The 19,226-nt window shown below is 40.3% G+C and overlaps 1 protein-coding gene across 1 annotated transcript in view; it reads right to left on the minus strand.

Annotated features, from left to right (window-relative positions):
- Nucleotides 1–19,226, minus strand: part of LOC110593914 (adhesion G protein-coupled receptor E4-like) — a 45,445-nt gene that overhangs the window by 17,714 nt on the left and 8,505 nt on the right. The window contains exons 4-10 of the mRNA XM_021705360.1: nucleotides 16,871–17,020; nucleotides 14,520–14,560; nucleotides 13,723–13,858; nucleotides 13,083–13,190; nucleotides 7,362–7,546; nucleotides 6,596–6,763; nucleotides 4,867–5,061 (exon numbers count right to left, since the gene is read on the minus strand). Coding sequence (XP_021561035.1) covers nucleotides 4,867–5,061; nucleotides 6,596–6,763; nucleotides 7,362–7,546; nucleotides 13,083–13,190; nucleotides 13,723–13,858; nucleotides 14,520–14,560; nucleotides 16,871–17,020 — 983 coding nt within the window. The remainder of the gene's footprint in view (nucleotides 1–4,866; nucleotides 5,062–6,595; nucleotides 6,764–7,361; nucleotides 7,547–13,082; nucleotides 13,191–13,722; nucleotides 13,859–14,519; nucleotides 14,561–16,870; nucleotides 17,021–19,226) is intronic.

The raw sequence follows: 19,226 nt of genomic DNA on the forward strand, positions 1-19,226 counted from the left end.
ACAAAGCTGTGATCACCAAGACAGCATGGTATTGGCACAAAAACAGACATATAGACCAATGGAACAGAATAGAGAACCCAGAAATGAACCCTCAATGTTATGGTCAACTAATCTTTGACAAAGCAGAAAAGAATATCCAATGGAAAAAAAGACAGCCTCTTCAATAAATGGTGCTGGGAAAATTGGAGAGCTACATACAGAAGAATGAAACTGGACCATTCTCTTACACCGTATACAAAGATAAACTCTAAATGGATGAAAGACCTCAATGTGAGACAGGAATCTATCAAAATCCTAGAGGATAACATAGGCAGTAACCTCTTTCACATCAGCCATAGCAAATTATTTCAAGACACATCTCCAAAGGCAAGGGAAACAAAAGGGAAAAGGAACTTTTGGGACTTCATTGAGATAAAAACTTCTGCACAGCAAAGGAAACAGTCAACAAAACAAAGAGGCAACCCACGGACTAGGAGGAGATATTTGCAAATGACACTGTAGATAAAGGGCCGGTATCCAAGATCTATAAAGAACTTTTCAAACTCAACACCCAAAAAACAAATAATCCATTCAAAAATGGGCAGAAGACACGAACAGACACTTCTCTGAAGAAGACATACAAATGGCTAACAGACACATGAAAAAATGTTCAACATAACTAACCATCAGAGAAATTCAAATTAAAATCGCAATGAGATACCACCTTATACCAGTTAGAATGGCAAAAATTAACAAGGTAGGAAACAAAAAATGTTGGCGAGGATGTGGAGATAGGAGAACCCTCTTACGTTGTTTGTGGGAATGCAAGCTGGTACAGCCACTTTGGAAAACAGTGTAGCGGTTCCTAAAGAAGTTAAAAATAGAGCTACCCTATGACTCAGCAATTGCACTACTAGTTATTTAACACAAAGATACAGGTGTAGTGAAAAGAAGGGGCACGTACACCCCAATGTTCATAGCAGCAATTCCACAATAGCCAAACTGTGGAAGAAGCTGAGATGCCCTTCAACAGATGAATGGGTAAAGAAGATATGGTCCATATATACAATGGAATATTACTCAGCCATCAGACAGGATGAATACTTACCATTTGCATTAACATGGATGGAACTGGAGGGGATTATGCTAAGTGAAATAAGTCAAGCAGAGAAAGACAATTACCATATGGTTTCACTCATATGTGGAACATAAGGAATAGCATGGAAGACAATAGGGGAAGGGAGGGAAAACTGAAGGGGGGGAAATCAGAGAGGGAGATAAACCATGAGAAACTATGGACTCTGGGAAACAAACTGAGGATTTCAGAGGGGAGGGAGTGGGGGAATGGGATAGCCGGGTGATGGGTATTAAGGAGGGCACAAGTTGTGATGAGCACTGGGTGTTATACGCAATTACATCATTGAACACTACATAAAAAACTAATGTACTATATAAACACTACATAAAAAAATGTACTATATGGTGGCTAACTGAACATAATAAAAATGTGATGACTTAAAAAAATAAAAAATAGGAAGGAGCAAGATGGCAAAGGAGTAGGAGACCTAAATAGAAACAATTATTAGAAATTATTATCAGCGACTATATGCCAATAAGCTGAGCAATCTGGATGAAATGGATGCCTTCCTGGAAACCTATAAACTGCCAAGACTGAAATAGGAAGAAATTGACAACCTGAATAGGCCAATAACCAGTAACGAGATTGAAGCAGTGATCAAAAACCTCCCAAAAAACAAGAGTCCAGGGCCTGATGGATTCCCTGGGCAATTCTACCAAACATTCAAAGAAGAAATAAACCTATTCTACTGAAGCTGTTTCAAAAAATAGAAACAGAAGGAAAACTTCCAAACTCATTCTGTGAGGCCAGCATTACCTTAATCCCCAAACCAGGCAAAGACCCCATCAAAAAGGAGAATTTCAGACTGATATCCCTGATAAATATGGATTCCAAAATCCTCAACAAAATCCTAGCTAATAGGATCCAACAATACATTAAAAGGATCATCCACCACGACCAAGTGGGATTTATCCCCAGGATGCAAGGGTGGTTCAACATTCACAAATCAATCAGTGTGATAGATCACATTAATAAGAGGAGGGAGAAGAACCATATGGTCCATCCCAACCATATGATGCAGAAAAAGCATTTGACAAAATACAGCATCCTTTCCTGATTAAAACTCTTCAGAGTATAGGGATAGAGGGAATATTCCTCAAGTTCATAAAATCCATCCATGAAAAACCCACAGCGAATATCATTCTCAATGGGGAAAAACTGAGAGCTTTCCACCTAAGGTAGGGAACATGGCAGGAATGTCTGCTATCACCACTGCTATTCAACATAGTATTAGACGTCCTAGCCACAGCAATCAGACAACAAAAAGAAATCAAAGGCATCCACATCGGCAAAGAAGAAGTCAAACTCTCACTCTCTGCAGATGATATGATACTTTATGTGGAAAACCCAAAAGACTCCACCCCAAAACTGCTAGAACTCATACAGGAATTCAGTAAAATTTCATGATATAAAATCAGTGCACAGAAATCAGTGGCATTCCTCCACACCAACAAGACAGAAGAAAGAGAAATGAAGGAGTCGGTCCCATTTACAATTGCACCCAAAGCCATAAGATACCTAGGAACAAATCTAACCAAAGAGGCAAAGAATCTGTACTCAGAAAACTATAAAATACTCATGAAAGAAATTGAGGAAGACACAAAGAAATAGAAAAACATTCCATGCTCATGGATTGGAAAAACAAATATTGTGAAGATGTCAATGCTACCTAGAGCAATCTACACATTCAACGCAATCCCTATCAAAATACCATCAATTTTTTTCAAGGAAGTGGAACAAATAATCCTAAAATTTGTATGGAACCAGAAAAGACCTCGAATAGCCAGAGGAATGTTGAAAAAGAAAAGCAAAGCTGGAGGCATCACAATTCCAGATTTCAAGCTCTATTACAAAGCTGTAATCATCAAGACAGTATGGTACTGTCACAAAAACAGACACATAGATCAATGGAACAGAATAGAGAGCCCAGAAATGGACCCTCAACTCTATGGTCAGCTAATCTTTGACAAAGCAGGAAAGAATGTCCAATGGAAAAAAGACAGTCTCTTCAACAAATGGTGTTTGGAAAATTGGACAGCCCCATGCAGAAGAATGAAACTGGACCATTTCCTTATACCACACACAAAAATAGACTCAAATGGTTGAAGGACCTAAATACGAGACAGGAGTCCATCAAAATCCTAAAGGAGAACACAGGCAGCAATCTCTTCAACCTTAGCCGCAGCAACTTCTTCTGAGAAACATCACCAAAGGCAAGGGAAGCAAGGGCAAAATGAACTATTGGGACTTCATCAAGATAAAAAGCTTTTGCACAGCAAAAGAAACAGTCAACAAAACCAAAAGACTACCGACAGAATGGGAGAAGATATTTGCAAATGACATATCAGATTAAGGGCTAGTATCCAAAATCTATAAAGAACTTCTCAAACTCAATACCCAAAGAACAAATGATCCAGTCAAGAAATGGGCAGAAGACATGAACAGACATTTTTCCAAAGAAGACATCCAAATGGCCAACAGACACATGAAAAAGTGCTCAACATCGCTCGGCATCAGGGAAATCCAAATCAAAACCTCAATGAGATATCACCTCACACCAGTCAGAATGGCTAAAATTAACAAGTCAGGAAATGACAGATGTTGGCAAGGATGCGGAGAAAGGGGAACCCCCCTACTCTGTTGGTGGGAATGCAAGCTGGTGCAGCCACTCTGCAAAACAGTATGGAGGTTCCTCAAAAGTTGAAAATAGAGCTACCATATGACCCAGCAATTGCACTACTGGGTATTTACCCCAAAGATACAAATGTAATGATCCGAAGGGGTATGTGCACCCTGATGTTTACAGCAGCAATGTCCACAATAGCCAAACTATGGAAAGAGCCGAGATGTCCATCAACAGATGAATGGATAAAGAAGATGTGGTCTATATATACAATGGAATATTATGCAGCCATCAAAAGGAATGAAATCTTGCCATTTGCAACGACGTGGATGGAAATGGAGGGTATTATGCTGAGCAAAATAAGTCAATCAGAGAAAGACATGTATCGTATGACCTCACTGATATGAGGAATTCTTAATCTCAGGAAACAAACTGAGGGTTGCTGGAGTGGTGGGGGGTGGGAGGAATGGGGTGGCTGGGTGATAGACATTGCGGAGGGTATGTGCTATGGTCAGTTCTGTGAATTGTGTAAGATTGTTGAATCACAAACCTGTACCTCTGAAACAAATAATATATGTTAAAAAAAAAAAGAAGAAGAAGATAGTAGGAAGGGAAAAATGAAGGGGGGGAAATTGGAGGGGGAGACAAACATGAGAGACTATGGACTCTGAGAAACAAACAGAGTTTTAGAGGGGAGGGGGGTGGGGGGATGGGTTAGCCTGGTGATGGGTATTAAATAGGGCACGTATTGAATGGAGCATTGGGTGTTATACGCAAACAATGAATCATGGAACACTGCATGAAAAGCTAATGATGTAATGTATGGTGATTAACATAACATAATAAAATAAAAATAAAAAAAGTCACTATGGTTTGTCCCCGTTTTTATCTTATTTTATTTTTCCTTCCCTTCCCCTATGTTCATCTGTTTTATTTCTTAAATTACACATATGAGTGAAATCATATGGTATTTTTTTTCTCTGACTTATTATGCTTAGCATAATACCCTCTAGCTCCATCCATGTTGTTACCATTACTGCTGACTCTTGCCTTCTCCCCATCCTTCCTCAAGACAAGATGGCTAGATTTGATTATGACAAGAAGGTGATTTGGTTAAATTACCTACCTTAGGCTCAGTTTGATTAATCCCTATAAGGAAGAGCAGGTGGGCCAGGAAGAGGCAGATGGAGAGCTGCAGGTGGAGGGAGGTGCTGGTGTTCTGGATGGGTCGGCACAGGACGAAGGTGAGGGCTGCCAGGAGGAGGCACAGCAGAGAGAGGCTCAGCCCCACATAGGTGATCATGGTCAACACAGGATCCACCTATGAGCCACCAAATGAAGAATTCATTATAGTTTCCAATTCTGCAGTTATGTTTCTGATGGAGAGTCTGATGGGCTTCCAAGTTCAGTCCCTTAAATTACTGACTTAACCTCTCTGAGATTTGATGTTCTCATCTTCAAAATGGGTGCACTAATATCATTCACCACACAAGGCTATTAAAAACCAAAACCACTAGCCTGGTGCTGTCCAAAAGAAATATGTGAGCCACATGTGGAATTTAAAATTTTCTAGTAGCCGTATCTTTTAAAATGTGAAAAGAATCAGGTCAAATTAATTTAATAGTATATGTTCAAAATATTATCAGTCCAATGTATTGAATATAATATAATCAATGTAACAAAAATGCAATCAGTTCAAATTACAATCAATGTAAAACAATTATTAGTGAGATATTTGATACTTTTTTCCATATTAAGCCCTTGAAATCCAGGGTGTATTTTATGCTTACAACACATCTGAATTCAGATGCTTTTATTTTCAATGATAAAAGTGAAATCCTACGAATGAAGTGGTATTTAATGGAAAAATATTTCACACTGCTTCTTAGTTTAAATAAATTAAAATGAAATAAAATAAAAAAGTTGGTTCTCAGCCACACTAGCCACGTTTCAAGTGCTCAGTAGCCATATGTGGTTGGTGATCCTATTGGACAACATAGCTCTCCAAAGTCATCTCCATGAAGGTTGGAATTTGTTTATCTGTTTTGTTCTCTGCTGTATCCTCAATGCCTAGAACAGCATCTGACATATAGTAGGCAGTCATATGCAAATTTGTTGAATGAATAAAATGAGGCCAATGCATTTAAATGTGTAATATAGTGATTGTCATACAGTAAATATTCAGTAATTGAGAGCTTAAAAGAAATAGGGGAAGAAGTTAGGTAAATTTCTTTAAATCTGACTGATCCTAGATGTGGTTGGGATCTGGGAAGTTCAAGGACCCATACTTTTTCATTGGTGACAGTCAGTTGCCTTCTTTCCCATCTGACCATTTGTAACTGTCTCTTGCAGAGTAATGGATGTTTGATTCCAGATCATCTTAGACCCCACAACTGTAGGGGCTGACAACCCAACTTTCCAATGTTTGAGAGCTTTCTCTGCTAGCTTGAGCTTACTCTGCCCATGCCCATGGACATGCCAGAATTAATGACCCCCACCCCCATGCAGCTTTCAACCAATGCCTGAGAGGAGGTGGTGTATAGATAGCCTAGCTCTCTTGCAGTTCAGTTAGGATGACTCAGATGCATCTCCTACACTGATTCCCAGAGTACCCTAGAGGGAATTAAATTCCAGATGCCCAAAGTAGTGAGTGGCTTGATAATGCTCTCTGCATTAACTTTTGTTTTTTATTGTTTCATTTCCCAGCCCCTTATTGGTGCTTCCTGGAATTACCTCTCAAGTAAACTACTTCCACTTGACTTCTTATCTCAGTCTTTTTCTAAGACATGGAGAGGACAATCTCACAGTTTGTTGGACACAATCAGATACCAGGAAGGGAGCATGAATCTTGGTACCTTGGGAACAAGAGCCATGAGGACAGCAAAGCTGGAAAGGTGGAAGCACTTGCATTTGGTGTGTGAATCGTTGCTGTCCACATGATAGCAGCCCTCTGTCGACCAGGTGCCCCCCTCCTCTGATCCTTTCCAGTAGACACAGAAATGTTTTGTTCTTGCACCAGCAGGCTGAAAAGAAAATAGCAAGAAAGTGGGGCTCTTTCTGGTTTTATTATTTTAATTTTATAGGTTAGTCATGGATGCATTGCATTAGAAACTGGAATGGGAAAATCCCATTATCTAGAACACTTGTGGGGAAGAGTTTCATATGAACACACCTTCTGTGGGGTTTATTCTTCCTTTATTCTGCCCTTCTCTGGTCATCTCAGAGCCCCAGGGATTGACCCTTATGAACTGCTTTACCCAGGCTCCTTGTCACTGGGACAATGAATGAGAGGAACTGGTGAGAAGTCCTTAGATGAGAGGAGGAGGAAGTCAGGTGTTTCTTCCAGACACTTCTGCTTCAGAATATCTCCATCTCCAGCAGGGCAACCCTCCTGCATGTCTCCAGCTCTCACTGGGCTCAACAATGCTCATCCCCCTATTACCTTTTTAGGCTTAAATGTGATAATAGCTTCCCCTGGTGGCAATCTCTGGGTGCCTCAACATTTCTTGTTGGTTCTGTTAACTCTGAATGAGCAGAGTTGGATTCAGTTTCTTGGCAGGACCCGTCATAACACACCTCTTTGAGGTAATGCACAGAGAACCAGCTCTGGATTTTGCTCACCTGAATATGTTGGAAGGTCAGGAACACAGGTTCAGACAGATACACTTTTTTCTTTGTACTAATGGTGCCACTCACGACACGAGAGTTCAGTTTCATTTCCTGTGTCCCTCTTCCATCATTAAAAAAGGATCCATTCGGAATATCCCAAAGAGACTGATAAGTGATAAGCGCAACTGCACTTCTATCTGAGAAAACAGAAATCACTTTAGAGGACATCTGTATTATAGGATATCAGTATGCTAGTGTCTTGTGTGAGAGTCATAAAGCAAATATTATGTATAGTCAAAATCGCCCTTGGAAATCCCTTATGTTGCTACATCAACACATTATGTGTGGTTTGGGGTACAGCATTTTGTACATGTAATACATACATAGTGTACGACACATTATAAGAGATATGTATGCAAAATATCCATTAATGAATTAAAAAATATATATGAGCCCTTAGACATCAAAATCAGAGCCATGAGGCAAGATGTTTGTCCTCAAAAGAGCAGGTGGAACTGGTAGAATGAGGAAACCACACATTCCCATCTTCCATTTTATTTATTTTTTATTTTATTTTATTTTATATTTTCTTTTCTTTTATTATGTTATGTTAGTCAACATACAATATATCATTAGTTTTTTTTTTAATTTTATTATGTTAGTCACCATATAATACATCATTAGTTTTTGATGTAGTGATCCTTGATTCATTGTTTTTGTATAACACCCAGTGCTCCATGCAGTACGTGCCCTCCTCAATACCCATCACTGGGCTAACCAATCCCCCCTCACCCCTCCCCTCTAAAACCCTGTTTGTTCCTCAGAGTCCATAGTCTCTCATGGTTCATCTCTCCCTCCAATTCCCCCCCCCCCATTTTTCCTTTCCTTCTCCTAATGTCCTCTATGCTATTCCTTATGTTCCACAAATAAGTGAAACCATATGATAATTGACTTTCTCCACTTAGCATAATCTCCTCCAGTCCCATCCATGTTGATGTAAAAGTTGGGTATTCATCCCTTCTGATGACTGAGTAATATTCCATTGTATATATTTACCACATCTTTATCCATTCATCTGTTGAAGGACATCTCAGCTCTTTCCACAGTTTGGCTATTGTGGCTATTGCTGGGGTGCATATGGCCCTTCTTTTCACTACATCTGTGTCTTTGGGGTAAATACCCAGGAGTGCAATTGCTGGGTCATAGGGTAGCTCTATTTTTAGTTTTTTGAGGAACCTCCACACTGTTTTCCAAAGTGGTTGTACCAATTGCATTCCCACCAACAGTGTAAGAGGGTTCCCCTTTCTCCACAACCTCTCCAACATTTGTTGTTTCTTTCCCTGTCCATTTTTGCCATTCTAACTGGTAGAAGGTGGTATCTCAATGTGGTTTTGATTTGAATTTCCCTGATGGCTAATGATAATGATAATGATCATGTGTCTGTTAGCCATTTGTATGTCTTCTTCAGAGAAATGTCTGTTCATGTCTTCTGCCCATTTCTTGACTTGATTCTTTGTTTTTTGGGTGTTGAGTTTGAGAAGTTCTTTATAGATCTTGGATACCAGCCCTTTATCTGTAGTGTCATTTGCAAATATCTTCTCCCATTCTGTGAGTTGCCTCTTGTTTTGTTGACTGTTTCCTTTGCTGTGCAGAAGCTTTTTATCTTGATGAAATCCCAAAAGTTCATTTTTGGTTTTGTTTCACTAGCTTTTGGAGATGTATCTTGAAAGAAGTTGCTGTAGCTGATGTCAAAGAGGTTATTGCCTATGTTCTCTTCTAGGATTTTTTAAAGTGCTGGAACAAACAATCCTAAAATTTGTATGGAATCAGAAAAGACCCCGAATCACCAAGGAAATGTTGAAAAAGAAAAACAAAGCTGGGGGCATCACGTTGCCCGATTTCAAGCTATATTATAAAGCAGTGATCAACAAGACAGCATGGTACTGGCACAAAAACAGACATATAGACCAATGGAACAGAATAGAGAGCCCACATATGGACCCTCAACTCTATGGTCAAATAATCTTCGACAAAGCAGGAAAAAACATGCAATGGAAAAAAGACAGTCTCCTCAATAAATGGCGCTGGGAAATTGGGCAGCCACATGCAGAAGAATGAAACTCAACCATTCTCTAACACCATACACAAAGATAAACTCAAAATGGATGAAAGACCTCAATGTGAGACAGGAACCCATCTTCCATTTCAAGCTCACTCTGGGGTATCTAATTTAGAAAGGTATGGGAAGGTATGCAGGATGACACATTCTTTTAATTCATTCTCTCATTCTCCTTCCCTCTCTGTCTTTCTGTTTCCCTCCTATCCTCTTTCCCTCCCCTTCTCATGCAAGAATAATTTAATTCACAGAAGGTAAATTCACATATGATGCTCTATAGCATGATGTAGTATTTCTTAAACTGCAGTTATTCATGGGCCACCATCCCAGTTTTAGCCAAAGCCACTTTCCACCTATATTATTACTTACTCCATTTTAAAAACCAACTCATTTGTAGATCTTTTCCCTCTGCCTTCTCCATCTGACAGCTCACAATAAGGAGTGAAGATTAATCAGTAGATGGGAATTTTCTGGAGAAAATACAGCAGGTATTTCACTCTCTCCAGAGGATCAGGTCTTTCTCTTTGGGATATTTTTCATGCACTCTTTCATTAATGTATTTATTCACTCTTTCATCAAATATTTATTGAGCATCCAGTGTGTGCCAGACAGTGTTCTAGGCATTGCAATACAACAGTGATGAAAACAGGCCAAGTTCTTGCCATCAGAGAGCTGATATTATAGTGGGAGAGATGGACAACAAATAAATTAAGAAAAATTGCATAGTGTACATGCTGTACAGAAATTTAAATGAGATGGTGGAATAAAGCAGGGGTGGCAAACTATGGCCTGAGAATCAAATCCAGCCTACCACCTGTTTTTGTATATAAAGTTTTATTGGCACACAGTCATGCCCCTTCATTTACAAATCATCTATGGCTGCTCTCCCACTACATTGTCATAGTTGAGTAGTTATAACAGAGATCATTTGGCCCAACATGCACCCCAATGTTCATAGCAGCAATATCCACAATAGCCAAACTGTGGAAAGAGCCAAGATGTCCTTCAACAGATGAATGAATAAAGAAGATGTGGTCCATATATACAATGGAATATTACTCAGCCATCAGAAAGGATGAATACCCAACTTTTACATCAACATGGATGGGACTGGAGGAGATTGTGTTAAGTGAAATAAGTCAAGCAGAGAAAGTCAATTATCATATGGTTTCACTTATTTGTGGAACATAAGGAATAGCATGGAGGACATTAGGAGAAGGAAGGGAAAAATGAAGGGGGAGGATCGGAGAGGGAGACGAACCATGAGAGACTATGGACTCTAAGAAACAAACTGAGGGTTTTAAAGGGGAGGAGCGTGGGGGGATGGGTCAGCCCAGTGATGGGTATTAAGGAGGGCATGTATTGCATGGAGTGCTGGGTGTTATATGCAAACAATGAATTATGGAACACTACATAAAAAACTAATGATGCACTGTATGGTGACTAACATAACATTAAAAAAAAAAAAAAGATCGTCTGCCCCAAGCAAGGCAAGGGAAACAAAAGCAAAAATAAACTCTTGGGACTTCTTCAAAATAAAAAGCTTCTGCACAGCGAAGGAAACAATCAACAAAACTAAAAGGCAAACTTTGGAATGGGAGAAGATATTTGCAAATGACATATCTGATAAGGGGTTAGTTTTATAAAGAACTTATAAAACACAACATCCAGAAAACAAATAATCCAGTTGAAAAATGGGCAGAAGACATGAATAGACATTTTTCCAAAGAAGACATACAGATGACTAACAGACACATGAAAAGATGTTCAACATCACTCATCATCAGGGAAATACAAATCAAAACCATGATGAGATATCACCTCACACCTGTCAGAATGGCTAAAATTAACAACACAGGAAACAACAGATGTTGGCAAGGATTCGGAGAAAGAGGAACCCTCTTACACTGTTGGTGGGAATGCAAACTGGTGCAGCCATTGTGGAAAACAGTATGGAGCTTCCTCAAAAAGTTAAAAATAGAACTACCCTATGATCCAGCAATCGCACTACTATGTATTTACCCAAAGGATATAAAAATACTGATTCGAAGAGATACACACATAGCAGCATTATCAACATTAGTCAAACTATGGAAAGAGCCCAAATATCCATCAACTGATGAATGGATAAAGATGTAAGATGTGGGATGGATTATATATTTATAATGGAATATTACCTAGCCATAAAAAAGAATGAAATATTACCTTTTACAATGACATGGATGGAGCTAGAGTGTATTATGCTAAATGAAATAAATCTGTCAGGGAAAGACAAATACCATATGATTTCACTTACATGTGGAATTTAAGAAACAAAACAGATGAACATAGGGGAAAAAAGAAAAAAGAAGGGCAAACATAGAACAGACTCTTTTTTTTTTAACTTTTTTTTTTTAATTATTCTTATGTTAATCCCCATACATTACAGCATTAGTTTTAGATGAAGTGTTCCGTGATTCATTGTTTGTGCATAACACCCAGTGCTCCATGCAGAATGTGCCCTCCTCAATACCCATCACCAGGCTAACCCAACCTCCCACCCCCCTCCCCTCTAGAACCCTCAGTTTGTTTTTCAGAGTCCATCGTCTCTCATGGTTCGTCTACACCTCCGATTTCCCCCGCTTCATTCTTCCCCTCCTGCTACCTTCTTCTTCTTTTTTTTTCTTAACATATATTGCATTATTTGTTTCAGAGGTACAGATCTGAGATTCAACAGTCTTGCACAATTCACAGCGCTTACCAGAGCACATACCCTCCCCAGTGTCTATCACCCAGTCACCCCATCCCTCCCACCCTACCCCCCACTCCAGCAACCCTCAGTTTGTTTCCTACAATTAAGAATTCCTCATATCAGTGAGATCATATGATACATGTCTTTCTCTGTCTGACTTATTTCACTCAACATAATACCCTCCAGTTCCATCCACATTGTTGCAAATGGCAAGATCTCATTCCTTTTGATGGCTGCATAATATTCCATTGTATATATATACCACATCTCATAGAACAGACTCTTAACTATAGAGAACAAACTGAGGGTTCCTGGAGGGAAGGTGGGTGGAAGGATGGGTTAAATGGGTGGTGGGTATTAAGGAGGGCACTTGTGATGAGCACTAGGTGTTGTATGTAAGTGATGAATCACTAACTTCTATACGTGAAACTAACATTACACTGTATGTTAACTAACTGGAATTTAAATAAGAACTTGAGAAAAAAATTACTATCTGGTCCTTTCACAGAAAAAGTTTGCCAACTCATAGGACAGAGAAAGGCTAGGGACTATTTTAAATAGGGCGATCATAAAACACTTCTCAAGGGAAATAGTGTTCAAGGCAACAATCATCTGCCACTTTCAAGTGCTGCCTTTTCAGACCATCACATGGACACAGAGCATGCATCAGCCTGTTCCTTTTAAGGAAGCATGCCAAGGGATCCTTGTTTGAACCTCAGCATGTCACAAAGTACCCACCAACTGTGTCCCCCAAATTGCCTGGTTAGTGGAACCCATGTAGAGTCCCCCCTGCCTTGAAGGCTTTGTAAGTTGGCCCAGTCACCTAGAAATGAGACAACAGTGCCTAGGATTTGGAAGTCAGGAGAATCCATCTCAAACACAGTACCTCCTATGGTTCCTTTGAAAGCATCAGTACAGTTGATATCCATAGTGTTATTTCCAGCTTCCAGAACAGTCTTCTCACTTGTCTCATTGCACCTCTTGATTTCATAGACTGGAAACATTAAGAAAGTGAGTCCTGCTTTGCTCGCTTCTCATGCATAAGAAATTTGTTGAAGAACTCTCTTCTTTGAAAGGCCCCCTACTGGTGATTTCCTTTTCTGTATGCAAGGTAGACCAGATGGCATTCCCTTCCACACCTCTGGCTGATGGGGATGAGATGGTCAAAATGGTCTAAGCAGCATCCACTGGCCACAGCAACCCAGGAGAAGAGAGGGGATGGCCACGTTTCCTAGAGCTGCAACCAGCGTAGGCAAGCTCAGCTTTTACATATAATATTTAAAGATAAAAAAATTTTTTTAAATAATGTATACTGGAGTACCTGGTGAGGGGGTAACTAAGTTTTTAAGCAAGAGAAGCTAAACATTTAAGTTTTCCAAGGACAGTCACCTGGGAGCAGGTCTGCATTTGGGAAGAACCCCTTGAATGAATTCCCCATGTCACATAAACATGTAAACACAAGGTCTGACAAAAGATTACCCTCATAAAATGTTTTGGTCATAAGGAAAGTGCTCTATGTTTCTTACCTATACCAAGTGTAGAATTATCATGCTTTCCTGGAGAAGCTAAACCTTCAGTCCATATGATCACTTCCATTTTTTGAAATATTTGGGTAGCCATTTTTGCAATGTGCTCTTTGTTTCTGTTGTTCCTCAGAATTTCCTTTCAAAGAAATAAAGCTAATTAGGTAGGCTCTTCCTGAAACTTGAGAAAGCAGGAATATACTTGTGTGTGGTTGGGTGAGCCCTGAAGACAATAACATTGATTAAGGTGTAGGTTCTCCACTCTCAACCTGATATGTATCTTCTCATTGACCACACACAGCCCTGTGAAAGGTGTATCATTCACTCCATTGTATTTATGGGAACATGAGGACCTAAAGGATGAGGTGTCTGGAACCCATTAAGAGTGCCTTACAGAGAAAGACAGGGGATGGGAAGTGGTAACAGAGGTTGAGTGAAGCTCTAGATTTTTGATGCCAGTCTTTGAACAACAGCTGAGGCACTAAAAACCTTCCCCATGGTTTCTCAGTGTCTATTGACATTTGAGACCAGATAATGTGGGAGGCTGTCCTCGGGCATAACTAAATGTTTAGTAGCATCCTTGGTGTCTACCCACTAGATGCCAGTAGCACCCTAGTTGTGACAACCAAAAAATGTCCCCAGGCATTGCCAGATGTCCCCTGGGAGAAGGGACCAATCATTCCTGTGTGAGAGCTGGTGTGTCCTAAAAGGCAGAGGGAGCCATGGTGCTTATTTGAGCAGGAGAATAACATAGCAAGACTAGCCAGCTGTCTCCCAGACCTAGGCTTCACTTCACTCACCTGAATGTTCCCTGAGAATGTTGTCTCCTCACTGGTGCCCCCTGGGAAAGAAAAGTAGCCATTGAGTGGAATGTGGGAGGTAACAGGCCTGGCCCACATCCCTTTCCAATCACTATTGAGTTGAGTCTTTCTCTGATGCTTCCCATCCTTGCCCAAGTTCCCTCCAAGAAGTCCAAAATGTCTTCTGCAGTAGAAATTTAAAAGGGGATTAGGGTGGGGCCTCCAGTTCAATAATTAAGTCAATAGTATTTATTGCACACCTACTAAAAGCCAGGAACAATACTAAACCTTATGGAAGTAAATTGACAAAGAAACAAAGGGTCTTCCCTTGTGGAGTTTGCAGTCTGGTGGGAGAGTCACTAGGTAAATAATGACAAGTAAATGATTAAGTGATTACAAGGGTCCCACCTGTTTTTAATATATAGGACAAGATACCTTGGGAGCACAAAGAGAAATCCTAGAATATGGAGGGTGCAGAGGAGGCTTCCTGAAGGAGTGGGTGTTAACTGGGTTAATAATACAGAAGTAGTAATAATACCTGCAGTTGTCTACACAACATGGCATATAAAGTGCCTTAATACACACTATTTCATGTAAAGAAAGACAGAAGGTTCTAGAACAGGGTTATGTAGCTTAATAGCTAATATTTATTGAGCCTTCCTAGGTGGCTAGCACTGCACTGAATATTTTACACACCTTAATAATCAAAATGGGTAGGTGAGGTATATTAGATTCCTAAGGCTGCTGTAACCAAGTGCCACAAACTGGGTGGCTTTAAAACAATAGAAATTTATTTTCTCATGGTTCTGGAGGCTAAAAGTCCAAAATCAAGGTTATTAGTAGGACCACACTCCCTCTGAAGGCTCTAAGGAAGATCCTTCTTTGTTTCTCCTAGTTTCTGGTGGTTGCAAGCAATCTTTGGTGTCCCTTGGCTGGTGGCAGCAGAACCTCAGCCTCTGTGTCTGTCCTTGCATGTCCCTCTGTATGTGTGTGTGTCTCTATACCCAATTCCCCTCTTCTTATAAGGACACCAGTCATATTGGATTGAGGGCCCACCCTCATCTGGTATGACTGCCTCTTGATTTTATTAAATCTGCAAAGACTTTCTTTCCAAACAAGATCATATTCCCAGGTTCCAGATGTACGTGAACTTGGGGAGATTCTATTCTACCCAGTACATGAAGTAAGTAGGTTTCTGAAGTGACTCTCAGTGATCCTTGCCACCTGGAACCCTCCTCCCCCTGATCAGACCCAGTGACTCACTGCTAATGAATAGAACACAGCAAAAGTGATAGGATGTCACTGCTGAGACTGGGTTCTAAAAGATTACAACTTCTATTTTGTTCACACTCTCTTTCTGGATATTCTCATGTGCTCACTACAACAAAGCAAGCTGGAGAGGCTGACATATCTAAGAACTGAGGGCAGCCTCTCACCAACCACCAGAAAGGAACTGAGGCCTTCAGTCCAGTAGCTTTGAAAGAACTGAATCCTTCCAGCAACCACGTGAGTGAGCTTGGAGGGAGATCTGCCCCTAGATGAGCCTTCAGATGAGACTGCATCCCCACCCAACACTTTGACTGTAGCTGTGAGAAACCCTGGAGCAGAGAATGTAGGGAAATTACACGTAGATTCCTGGCCTACAGAGACTGTGAGACAATATTGTTGTTTTAAGCCACTACCATTGGGGTAATTTGTTATGCAGCAATACATAACTCATATGGTAGATGCTATTATTGTTCCCACTTACAGGTGAGGCGTATAGAAGTTAGGTCATTACCCACCCAAAAGTCAGCTGGTAAGTGGTAGGGCCAGAAGTTAAGTCCAAACTATTGAACTCAAAACATGGAATTATACTAGGAATGAGCAAATAAGTAAACATGCTGTGGTCATTGAGAACCAGGTTCTCAATGCCACAGAAGCAGCCACAAATAAGAAAAGAGGGAAGGCTAGAAAGAGCCCTCGTGTTGGATGGGAATCTTAGGTATCAGTGTGAACTCATAGGGTTTAGTATATAGATAGATAAATAGATGTAGAAATTGAATTTAAAGTGAGAGAGGGAGAAACAAGTAGGGAAGTCCAGCGGAAAATCTGAGATGTCATTTTGGAAGACCAGGAAAGAGACCCAGACAGGAGACATACTCTTGCAAGGCAGCCCCATAAGGACGGTGATTGGTGCTGGAGGCTTGAGTGGTACCTTCTGGGAAAAGATTACCAGGGACAATAGTAGGATGCAGGACCAGGGCCAGGACAGATCTCTGCTCTTTTACCCTGGCCTGAAATCAATGAAGGTCTCAAAGTCTCCCCCCACCACTCCTTCTTCATTGTTGAGAGTATTTGGAAATCCTTACCATAACATGCTTCATCATAAAATTTTATGAACCTAGCCAGCCAGTTCAAGATACGATTTGAGAAACAGCTGCAGTAGTAACTTCCAATTTCATTTCCACAGTATGATTCCTTCTTGCACTTTGCCAGCCCAACCTTACACTCATCAATATCTGCAAATCAAGAGAAAACATCATTTTTCATTCTCATCAAACTATACCATCTTCCCTTGCACAGGGAGTCTCGGGTACCCACCATCATTCATAAGCATCTGTTCTTGGATAAGATGACTCAATATCATAAAGGTGATAGTTCTCCTCCAGTGAATTTATAAATCCAACACAATCCTAGTGAAAAACATCTAGCCGGACTTTAAGGAGTAAGACAGTGGATACAAGCATGTAAGAATAGCCAGAAAAACTCTGCAGTGGGGACTCATCTTATTAGACACTGAAACACACTTTAAAGCCTCAATAAAATGAGTGCTGGCACATGAATTGACAAAGAGGCTAGTGAAATAGACTCAAAGTCCAGAAATAGACCCAAGTACATATGGAGCTTTAGAGTATGATGGTGGTATGTCAAACCACTGAAGGAAGGACAAGTGGTTCTTTCAATACTTGGATCACATGGTTTGTTTAATCAATTTAAAATACACAGCAAGTAGCAAGGAAAGAGATAGGACAGGTGCATATACCCTTAGGAAATGGTACAAGTGAGGCAAAAAGCTCCCACCATCTAAGTCCTGGCACGTGCAATATTCATGTGTTCTGCATCGATCTGCCACATCTCTCTGGTGGACCAGAGTTGAGGTTCAAGCAAAGGGACCCACAGACAGAAGTTACCCTGAGCCAATGACTCACACTTATTCTCTCTGTTGGAAGGACTCAGGACAAGTACATTTAACCAATAGTTGCAACTTGCCTACTAGTCTATGAGTTATATCGGGCTATGGGTGTGTGTTTTGGGTAGAGGGTTATATGGGCCAGAATGGTTATCATCAATGAGTGACTGAATTAAGACCTCATAAATCTTTTTTTTTTTTAAGATTTATTTATTTATTTGAGAGAGCGAGAATGAGAGAGAGTACATGAGAGGGGGGAGGGTCAGAGGGAGAAGCAGGCTCCTCGCTGAGCAGGGAGCCCGATGCGGGACTCGATCCCGGGACTCCAGGATCATGACCTGAGCCAAAGGCAGTTGCTTAACCAACTGAGCCACCCAGGCACCCCAAGACCTCATAAATCTTAAGTGCTTTGTATGTTTTGTTTATATTGTGTATCTTGGGCATTAAATGCCTCTTATTTAATTTACCATGAGCATTTAGCACCTATGTGCCTTGTGTATATTTATCGCTTCATGAATATTACTGTTGGTATCTCCATTCTATTCTATGTTTAACACACATATGCTCTACCCACCAACTACTTACCTATTTTAACACATCTTATGCATTTCATATATCCCATTGGATTTTCTTTCTTCTGCAGCAAAACCAAATAGTCTCAAACAGTATAACAAATGCACATTACATTTCTGCACCCTTCCCTTCTCTAGAACGGGGTTCCCCTTTATCCTGGTTCAGGATGGATTTTTTTTTTTAAAGATTTTATTTATTTATTTGACAGAGAGAGACACAGCGAGAGAGGGAACACAAGCAGGGGGAGTGGGAGAGGGAGAAGCAGGCTTCCCGTGGAGCAGGGAGCCCGATGCGGGGCTCGATCCCAGGACCCTGAGATCATGACCTGAGCCGAAGGCAGACGCTTAACCGACTGAGCCACCCAGGTGCCCCAGGATGGATTTTTTAATAAGATAAAATGAGACCCAGATATCACACACTTCTTAAGAATAAACTCTACACTAATGAATCATTGAACACTACATCAAAAACCAATGATGTACTATGTGTTGGTTAATTGAACATAATAATAATAAAAAAAGAATAAACTCTACATATATTAGAGATCTAAATGTAAAAATGAAGCCATACAGGTACTAGAATTAAACAGAGGTGAATTCTTTGATCTCAGTGTAGGGAAAAACATTTTATTTTTATTTTTTATTTTTTAGAGAGCATGGGAGGGGAGGGGCCAATGGAGAGGGAGAGAGAATCCCAAGCTGGCTCCATGCCCCAGCACAGAGCCCAGGGTGGGGCTCGAACCCATGACCCCGAGATCACAACCTGAGCCAAAATCAAAAGTCAGACCCTCTACTGATGAGCCACCAAGGTGCCCCAGGGAAAACATTTTAATGATGACTTAAGCACCTTGATAAATTTACCTACATAAAAAAATTTTTTAATTAGTTGCATGGTTAAAAATAAATATACAAGCAAAGTCTAAAGAAAACTGACAGAGAGAAAATATTCTCAATGTATACTAC

This window comes from Neomonachus schauinslandi, chromosome 1 (assembly GCF_002201575.2).
Source record: "Neomonachus schauinslandi chromosome 1, ASM220157v2, whole genome shotgun sequence".
NCBI lineage: Eukaryota > Metazoa > Chordata > Mammalia > Carnivora > Phocidae > Neomonachus > Neomonachus schauinslandi.